This window comes from Centruroides sculpturatus, unplaced genomic scaffold (genome assembly GCF_000671375.1).
Source record: "Centruroides sculpturatus isolate CEXI.00-Female unplaced genomic scaffold, Cexi_2.0 scaffold60, whole genome shotgun sequence".
NCBI classification, from domain to species: domain Eukaryota; kingdom Metazoa; phylum Arthropoda; class Arachnida; order Scorpiones; family Buthidae; genus Centruroides; species Centruroides sculpturatus.
In genome coordinates, this window is record NW_019384349.1 from 202,987 (window position 1) to 213,679 (window position 10,693).

The following is a 10,693-nucleotide window of genomic DNA, read 5'->3' on the forward strand; positions in this document are numbered from 1 at the left end:
GTTGGTGAATTATGCAGGTCTGCTTCAGTCTTAAATAAAATTTTCTATTGATGATGATGATGATAATTTTTAATGAAAGTAAAATCTTACTAATGGTTTGTTCTTCAACATGGAAAAGTAATAGCTCTTTATCTAAATGGATCCGAAGCTGAAAAGACTTGATCAAAGATGTCAAAAAGTTTAATTCATCTCCCTACATTATCCTGTATAATGATAAAATAGATAATATTTTAATCATTTTACTTCATATATAAATTGGGTATCATGAAGTTTACATTGTTTAAACTTAAATTTCACATGACTATCTGTAATACGATTAACTGTTTTTATGTTAATCACTTTAGTTACATTAGTTTTATTCCAGTATTATATTAAAAACAACGAATGTTTTGGAACAGCTTGACTGTCCTGCTTCAGGTCAGTTATATGTGTTCCATTTAGAAGGTTTGTTCTATCGCATTCTACATTTTATTTGAATTCAAATTTCAAATGTTTTTTGAAATTTACAAAATTTAAATTTACCTAATGAAATTTTACAAACAATGTATTCTATTTAATTTTATATTAACATCCCATGGGTTAATTGAGTTGTTATAATAATCTTTTTTGGGGTTATCATAAAAAAGCTTTCCAAGCATATAACATACCTGCATCTCATATGTTAATGCACTCTCTCTTCAAGACTGTTTTAAATATCTCTAACATCTCTAAAAATTTAGTTTCTTCTCTAGTAAAACACTTTTAATCAATGCTGCTTGCTCCAATTTAGCTTCAGTTTTTGGTTCTGAGGCATATATGGATAGCACTGTTGTTTGTTTTTCTGTTTCAATATCATATTTGTATTCTTTAATCCTGCTTCTAAGAGATCTATTTGTGGCTCCAATGTAAATTAAATTCTTGTCAAATCTTTTATCATTTAATGGTTTGCTATAAACTGGAACTCTGGTCCTATCTATGATATCTTTATCATTTTGCAGCATTTGTGTATACTTTTGCCTGTTTTGTATGTGGCCTCTGTTCCTCTGTTACATGTAATTACTTTGTATATTGGTTTCAGCCTCTTGTCATATTTCCCCACTATGTTTGCAGACTCAACTGTTTTCATCATTCAGGTGGTATCTTGTCAAATATATGATTTTGTGGGAATCCGATAGGTAAGAAATGCTTATGTGGGAAGTCAGGATGACGAAAGCTTTGTTTCTCACTCCTGATCAGCCTCAGATCGGGAAGATCCACCTACAGGGTCACTAGGATGGATTTTTGTAGTATTTGATTTAGGTAGTTTGTTTGATCTAACTGTCAGTTTTTCCTGACACCACTCTTATTAGAGCATTAGGCACGCTATTGATTAAATTAATATACCTTTCTGAGAGGGAGGAGACGTGGACCCGTGATAAGACTTTGGTGTGGAATTGAGTTCATTAACAAGATCATTCAAATCATCAAAAACAAACTTTAATAAGATACAAACAAATATCATATCGATATACAAGGTGATTCTAAATTCCTACCTATTTGCGAGAGAGAGAGAGTTCACAATATCTTAACACACACTACCTTGACTGAAGATCTAGAAGGTAATCTTCTTTAACAATGGAGTTTCTTCAGCGAAGCTCTTAGATGGAGGAGGGATGAGAGAATGCACAAGTGAGATTTTACAAGAAATCTATTCTTTTGGCAGGTTCTTGGGATTGTTGAATGACTTCTATGGCAATGTCATATTTCTGTTGACTGCCTATCGTTTATTTGGCATGTTCAAATTAATCGAGATTTGCCATCTGTATGGCAATGTCAGGTTTCTATGGACTGCCTGTCTGATATGGCAACTCCAAAATCTTGTGGACTGCCTTGAATGGCGTGAAGTCTCCCCTTTTATCATAATTTCTGACCAATAGATTAAAGATTTTTGTTTGTAAATGGGTTGTAGAGGGGGATAGATATCCAGATGGTTAGTTCAGTTTGGAGATAAGGTCCTGGGAAAGGAAGTTAATTTCTCCTTTCAACACAAAAGTGACAGCTTTGTCTTCCTTTTTTGTAAACAACATGAAAAACTAGATATATTTCACACACTAATTACAGGGATGCACAACCTTTTGTGAAGAAGGGCCAAATTAGGATTAAGTTTACTGACTGGGGGCCGGACCTCCAAGCGATTAATGCGATGGCTGAGATTGGATGCTGGTGGTAATCTTCTTGATGTCTGGTGTAATGGCAGATGTTGAAACAACCAGCAGATTTTCCAAATTCTCTTTGGTTAACCTGTTCCGTGTTTTGCACTTGTTTAAATTCATAAGCGAAAACGCTTATTTGCATACATAGGTACTGCCAAACATGCTTGCACAAAATCGAGCATTGTCTTTCAGTTTTGGAAATGATGTATCTGGCAGTTCTNAACTGACCTGAAGCAGGACAATAAAGCTATTTGAAAACATTTTTAGTTTATAAGATAATAGTGGAATAAAACTAAGGTTACTAAGGTGATTAATATTTACATTTTTCCAGTTTTGATTTGTTTCTCATTAAATATTTTTATAATTTATATTATTATATATATTAATATATGATATCTTATATTTATCTATCAACATTGTGTATTATAACATTGTTTTTCTACTCTTTGCAGTCCTCATAGTAATTGTTGGAATATTTTTTACCATGAAATTATATAAGAAAAAGAAAGCTTTAGAACAAAAGAAAGTATTCTCATTGGTTGAAGACATAATAGGTGTGAAATTAAACTTTATTACTTTTTTCTATTTATCATTTTGATATTTTGTCTGAGATATACATTAGAAATTGAATTTCAAATAGATAATTTAGCATGATTTAGAAAACATAGCTTATCAATTACAATTCTATAATTACCTTATCCTTGAGATAAAATAGATGAGAAGAAGAAAAATTGCAATTTGTGACAGTTTTAATTCTTTCCTATACAAATTTTTGTAATTTTTGATACTGTTGCGTCGTATTTCTTATTGATGAATTGGTAGACTGAAGCATTAATAACATTATTCAGTCAAAATGTATTTTGACATATATAGTGCAAACTATATAAGTTAAAACACATTTAATTGCATGAAGTTTGAAAAGGGTGTGTAATATTAAAAAAAAAATGCTTTATAATTCACATCTTCTGTAATATGAAGTCTGTGGAATAAGAATTGTCAATTCTTATATGGTTAATGAATAAAAGTTTAGTAATGTTTTGAAATATTGTATAATAATAAGCCGTTTCATTTTAACTAAAAAAATATGATTTTTAATTTTTAACACTGGATATCTATTCATATTTTTATGACAAATTTTAATTTATTGCATGATAACGAACTTAAATTAAGTTTTCCAAAATAAACATTTTATAACTACTTGGTAAAAGGTAAAAAGATTGTACTGATAAAAAAAACTTCAGGTTTTTTAAAGTTCTTTTTCAGAAAACCGGCGCACATGATAACCTCAAAAATTACTAAAAACTTTTAAGATTTACATTTAACCTTATTTACATTTATTATTTTATTATAATTGTAAGGTATTTAAAATCCTGTAATATACAGATATTAAATGAAATGTTTGTCTTTAAATAGATTTATTGAAGAAACAAAATGAAAAATGCAAAGCAAGTTCAGACATGGAACCAGTGTTAGCTATTGCTCATGTACGAGATATGCTTATACCACCAGCTGAAAGGTAGTTTCTTGATTTAATCTATGAAATGATAAATGCAATTGATCCTCCAATAATTTTTATGTATTTTAATGAAAAATATTTTATAAATTTACTTATATAATTTTATGATTTGTAATAGCAAAATATTTAATACTAACAAGGGAAGATTTAATATGTGGTCCTCTGAGTTTTCAAATGGTATTGTTTGTTTGGATAACCCTTGATATGAACCTTTACTTACTAAAGGGAGAAAGTGCACACTTCTCAAAACATTTTTAATAAAATTGAAGTTAAAAAAATCTTGATTGACTTTTAAGTTTTGCAGAACTTTTCTTTGAAGGTCATATGGTTTGGAGCAGCATTATTGACTCATATTTGCAAGGTTGCTGTTTTTCATCCTGATGAGTGAATTTTTCAAATCAATGCAATTTTTACATAAAGTATTTGTAAATTACTTTGTCTACAGTTTATATTTTGTCTATTTATTTTCTATTAATAAAGACGTAATTTACCTATGTAATTCACAATTATTTGATGTAAAAATTGTATTCATTTGAAAAAATTCACTCTTTGTGATGTGAATATGGGTGGTTCACAGTGTGATGAACTATGCAATCTTTGAAGAAGAGTTCTGCAAAACTTACAAGTCTCTTAGGATTTGTAATTTTCCTTTTTCTGAAGATTTTTGAAAAACATATTTCCTTTGCTCAGTAAAGGCTGATATCAAAACTTACCCACACAAACAGTATTATTGAAATCTCCAAGGACCATATTTCCCTTATAAGTATAACTGTTATAGTTTACATTCTTTATACTGTTTATTTATATCATCTTAACTTGGACTGTTCACTTATTCTTTAAAAATCAGCACAAGCAATTTTGATTGAAATAATTTCTTTATCATTTCAGAAAATCTTATTTACAATTATGGGAAAAAGCCGTTAAATTTTNGTCTTAATGCAAGCAGTCACAAATCACATCATTGTTCTATGACAGTTTGTATTTTACTTTTTAAGGGTAATAACATGATTATTTAAAGAAAGAGACAAGAAGCTACCATTTTTTTTGTTTTCATCAAAACTTCTTTCTGTACTTAAACCATTAAATTCCTTCTTAAGAAGAATAAAGCAATTGAGATTTGTTTTATTCTTTCCACCCTGGGCATGAGAATGTTTTTAATCATGCTCATTGTGGGATGGCTGGAAGGTAATGAACGGAGTCCAACATCTTATTTGAAAAATTCTTGGGCTACTCACCTGGATTTGATCTCATATTCCCCAGGTAATAGACTCGTGTCTTAACCACCCTAGACCACCATCTGGTCATCTACAATTAAGATGTTAGTGAGAGAGAAGAGAAAGGAGTTTTATTCTTCTTAAGATGGAATATGATGGTTTAAGTAAGGAAAGAAGTTTTGATGTGAACAGAAAGAAATGTTAGCTTCTTATCTCTTTCTTTAAATAATCATGTTATTACCCTTAAAAAGTAAAATAAAAACTGTCATAGAAATGGATTAAGTTTGTTTATGTTTGGACATGGTCTGTATTGACATTTAGTAGTTTTCACACAGTACCAATTTTTTTCTCTCTATACTATTACTTCATTTTCAAATTAGTTTGTTTACATGATTTAAAAGAATTTCAGGAAAGTTCTTCCTAAAAAGTATAGTGGGTGGCTAAGTTGGTTCAAAAATTCTGTAAATTTGCAAATTTGATTTTAAATTGTATATTGTATGATAGGACCTTTAAGCATCTTGACTTAACATGTTAACTGCCCGCTGTAATATGATATTTTGCGTAATGGAGGCCAAAATGAGAAAATTTGACATCTAATATTTTATTTTAATGTAAATAAAAGGATCGATATATAACAGTCAGGAGAGGGGCAATAAGAAAGATATATGCACATCGGCGGGCAGTCGTATGGCCTTGAATGGGAGACTACTTCCCCCGGCTATTTATTTTACACCCCTCTGTAATTAGATGTCCTCCCCTACTTAAAAATTTTTACATCTTTGTGTTAAAAGTATTTCAGCTGCAAATGTTGTTTTTTTCAGTAAATATATATTAAAACGCACTTATATATTTTGATTTTTTTTTGTAATATTATTTACTTTATATGCAATAAAAGAGAATAATTAAACTAGTTTTTGATATTTTAAACTATTTACTATTAAAATAAACCACTATCAGATATAAAATAGATTTTTATTTAAAAAAAAACTACGACCACTGACCTTGAAACGCTTCATGAGGCCATATGGTACGCAGGCGGTCATAGCCAAGGAACGTTCTGGCCATCCGACCACTTGCGTTCCAAGCCAAATGCATAGACGTCCACGAGAGGCCACCACTAGCATGCAGAAAAACGCCTTACGAAGCCAGGATAATTTAACCTTGAGTGAAACTACATTGTTTAATTGACGGCGAGCGGTTGGATGACGCTGTGCAGCTGTACGCCGTACAATCACCGGCACGACGGATGGCAGTTAACGTGTTAAAAGACCTATTATACATCTCACAACAGATAATTTTAGAAGTATGTCACAAAAAAGACAATAGATTTCTAAAGGAAAGATGACAGATGTTATCTATGCTCAAAAAACAGTTAATCCAGTCTGGCAGAATAGAGATCTATATATTGCTGAGAAGACTTCTTTCCATCTTATTTGTTAAAGTTGAAAAAATGGTAGAAAGTTGAGGAAGAAAGTTTGTCAACACAAATGTTACTAAAGAGATTAAAACTAGTTTCACTGCTGTCCAGAAAAAAAACATGATTCTTACCAAATGTGAGAAAATTCTTAATTCACACAGAAGACAAACTAAACAAAAAAGACTTACTATTCTTTAAACTGAGGATTTTCTTCTATTTAGTAATAATAATGCTGAAAGTTGATACAGGTTTTAATGCAATAAATTATTACAATCAGTTGAATTACAAAATCAACTTCTTCATAATTTATGATATTCAAAAAATTTTAAATCTGTGTTTTATACATCTTTTCTAAAGCTATAATTCTGTACAATATATTTTATTTATGTATTATTGTTATTTTTTAAAATTAAATCAACTCAAACATATTGATACAAGCTATAAATCATATAACTAATTGTAAACACAGCTCTTCTTATATGGTGAATTCATTATTTTGTAAAGTTGTTTCACAAAATAAGATGATAATCAGTCATTGCAAGTATCTGGATGATGATGATAGATCAGAAAGCAGATAAAAAATTTTTAGCATCATTCAACTTTAATGATTGATAAAGTAACTTAAACAAGAACTCTTGTATGTATGTGCATTTACAAATGGCAATTGTGTAACTAATAGGAGCTAGGAGCTAATATACAGTATATATATATATTTCATACATTCCATCACATACACAGCATATATTTTTAATTGCATATGCCATCATCCAAGAAGCTACCATTTTTTTCTGTTTACATCAAAACTTCTTTCTGTACTTAAACCATTAAATTCCTTCTTAAGAAGAATAAAGCAATTGAGATTTGTTTTATTCTTTCCACCCTGGGCATGAGAATGTTTTTAATCATGCTCATTGTGGGATGGCTGGAAGGTAATGAACGGAGTCCAACATCTTATCTGAAAAATTCTTGGGCTGCTCACCTGGATTTGATCTCAGATTCCCCAGGTAATAGACTCGTGTCTTAACCACCCTGACCACCATCTGGTCATCTACAATTAAGATGTTAGTGAGAGAGAGGAGAAAGGAGTTTTATTCTTCTTAAGATGGAATATGATGGTTTAAGTAAGGAAAGAAGTTTTGATGTGAACAGAAAGAAATGTTAGCTTCTTATCTCTTTCTTTAAATAATCATGTTATTACCCTTAAAAAGTAAAATAAAAACTGTCATAGAAATGGATTAAGTTTGTTTATGTTTGGACATGGTCTGTATTGACATTTAGTAGTTTTCACACAGTACCAATTTTTTTCTCTCTATACTATTACTTCATTTTCAAATTAGTTTGTTTACATGATTTAAAAGAATTTCAGGAAAGTTCTTCCTAAAAAGTATAGTGGGTGGCTAAGTTGGTTCAAAAATTCTGTAAATTTGCAAATTTGATTTTAAATTGTATATTGTATGATAGGACCTTTAAGCATCTTGACTTAACATGTTAACTGCCCGCTGTAATATGATATTTTGCGTAATGGAGACCAAAATGAGAAAATTTGACATCTAATATTTTATTTTAATGTAAATAAAAGGATCGATATATAACAGTCAGGAGAGGGGCAATAAGAAAGATATATGCACATCGGCGGGCAGTCGTATGGCCTTGAATGGGAGACTACTTCCCCCGGCTATTTATTTTACACCCCTCTGTAATTAGATGTCCTCCCCTACTTAAAAATTTTTACATCTTTGTGTTAAAAGTATTTCAGCTGCAAATGTTGTTTTTTTCAGTAAATATATATTAAAACGCACTTATATATTTTGATTTTTTTTTGTAATATTATTTACTTTATATGCAATAAAAGAGAATAATTAAACTAGTTTTTGATATTTTAAACTATTTACTATTAAAATAAACCACTATCAGATATAAAATAGATTTTTATTTAAAAANATTCCTTTAATTTTCAAATATTTATTGCTATATCATTTTATTAAATAGAGAATATGAAGATGATTGGCAGTTATATATTAAAGATGCCATATTAGAGAAGTGTGAAAACAATAACAGTATTGTTCATATACAAGTAGATACATCATCTAATGAGGTAAAATGTATTCTCAGTAATTTTAATGTATTAATAGTTGTACAGTATATACAGAAATGGATCATTTAAAACTTATGAATTAATGCATTGCATTTATTTATGTTAATTTTCTAAGATATAGTACTATTTACCTAATGACATCATAATCAAATCCATACATTCAAATTATCTCTAGAATGTGATTCTTTATTCATTATTTCAGAGGATAAAATGAGGATTATCTTGTTAATGAAGCTCACCTTATAGTAATAATCAAACAGTATGTCACTGGATCTTAATTGGGCCATATTATAGCTGGCATATAAAACCTGGTTATATGACATATAGGGTTAAATGAAATTATATGTATACTGTGCTGGGGTAAAAGCTTAAGTTGGCACAGTGAGTGACCCATGTGGTTATATCTTCCAAAATTAATGGTCTGGGTAGCATAATTTGTAGCAAATCTGTACAGTGAATAGACATTATGGATTTGAATTCCATTCCAGATAAATAATTTTGATTTCTTTTCTTCCAAAATATTCTATTTCTAATTTTATACAAGATGGTGACTTAATTGTTTATATGTACAGTGGTACCTCAGGATACGAACGCCCCAGCATACGAAATTTTCAGGATACGATATGAAATTCGAACATATTTTTGCTTCACGATACGAACAAAAACTCACCATACAACGTTACATTAGTTCGCATTTTTCATTTGTTTTCCTTACTACAGTTATTTTTTTAAATGTATTACTTGGCTTTAATTTGAGTATGTTTTTCGCGTTGGAACGAATTATTTGGTTTTACATGTAATCGTATGGAAAAAGTTGATTCACCTTACGACATTTTCATGATACGATCTCAGTTTCGGAACGGATTAATTTCGTATCCTGAGGTACCACTGTATAAAGATATTACTTATTTTAGACCAATTAACTAGCCATATTATAATCCAAGTAAAATGTGGCAGTATTGTTTCTTTATATTATATTTATTAAGTATTTTTCTTAATTCTGATTGATTTCAGAAATATAATGAAAGGAAAGAAAATTCTCATAAATTAGTAATTTTATATTAGAATAAAAGTTATGAAAATATACATAAATCAAATACAGAATTTATTTTAGGGTTGTGTCTACTTAAAGTGTTTATCTCCCGAATCAGCCGGTCAAGCGTATCGTGCCCTACATGGATGGTGGTTCAATAGTAAGTATTGTTAATTATTAAACAAACAAAATTAAGAATCAATCTTACCAAAAAAATCTGTCTTTCAGGAAGATTGGTTACTGTTAAATATCTTCGCCTTGAACGATATCATGAAAGGTTTCCCGAATCTGAATTCACTACCACACCTTTGAAACCTTCCAATAACATGCGCCTATCTCTGTCGGCACCATTTCATTCATCACCTTTAGAAAGTTCGTGAAACTTAAAACTGCCAGCAATTGCAATAATTGACTTGTTTTATAGACTGGCATACAAAATTATTCCTGTGATTTGGGGACCGGGAACGGCAGGAAATATGGTGAAGTATATCGAATCAGCTCGATTACTGAGAATCACTTGGAGCGTATAACATTATGCTTTGCATGATATCACTTTTGTCTAAAGTCATATGTGGAATCAAAGTTACCGGTATATCATATATAAAGACGATATATTGTAGAATAAGAAATAATTTTTCTGAAAAAGTTTGCTTTTTAATATGTAGTAAAATTTTTAATGTTGCAGCAGTTTTTGACTTTACAGACTTAAAGTCATAATTATATATATAATATATTATATATATATATATCTTTATGACATTGTTAATAAAGAACAATGTGCCAGGACAGTTTTGATATATCAATACGAAAAAAAAGCACAAACAGTAAATGTCCTTTCCTATATTGGAATTATATTTGCAGCTAACAAAAAGAACTAATAAATCAACTAATGATAAGTTTTAATGTAACATTTGTTGTTTTACTTCTTTAAAAATCTTTTAATTGAATTTTAATAATAAAATTATTGATCTCTTTTTATCTAAACTAAGGTAATTTTAAGGGTACTTAAGATTAATATTTAATAACATGTCATGCATAAAATGGAGATATTCTTGAACAAAAGAAGTTTAAATTATCTTTTTCTCCATAAAGTAAGTTTAAAACCATTGTAAGTTCTACCATCAATAACACCATTTTTTAAAAATGTTTATTTAATTAGTTAATCAAAAACCCATGAATATCATGTCTTTTATGTTTTCAAAAAATAAATTAAAGATTATAGAAATAAAGGGTAACTTCAGGTTTTT

The 10,693-nt window shown here is 29.5% G+C and overlaps 1 protein-coding gene across 1 annotated transcript in view; it reads left to right on the forward strand.

The window, feature by feature from the left end:
• Nucleotides 1-10,354, forward strand: part of LOC111636991 (inner nuclear membrane protein Man1-like) — a 57,375-nt gene extending 47,021 nt beyond the window's left edge. Inside the window, exons 8-13 of the mRNA XM_023382396.1 lie at nucleotides 2,624-2,725; nucleotides 3,585-3,687; nucleotides 4,576-4,617; nucleotides 8,269-8,413; nucleotides 9,528-9,606; nucleotides 9,675-10,354. Of these exons, the coding sequence (XP_023238164.1) occupies nucleotides 2,624-2,725; nucleotides 3,585-3,687; nucleotides 4,576-4,617; nucleotides 8,269-8,413; nucleotides 9,528-9,606; nucleotides 9,675-9,826 (623 nt within the window). The 3' untranslated portion in view covers nucleotides 9,827-10,354. The remainder of the gene's footprint in view (nucleotides 1-2,623; nucleotides 2,726-3,584; nucleotides 3,688-4,575; nucleotides 4,618-8,268; nucleotides 8,414-9,527; nucleotides 9,607-9,674) is intronic.
• Nucleotides 10,355-10,693: the final 339 nt, after the last annotated feature.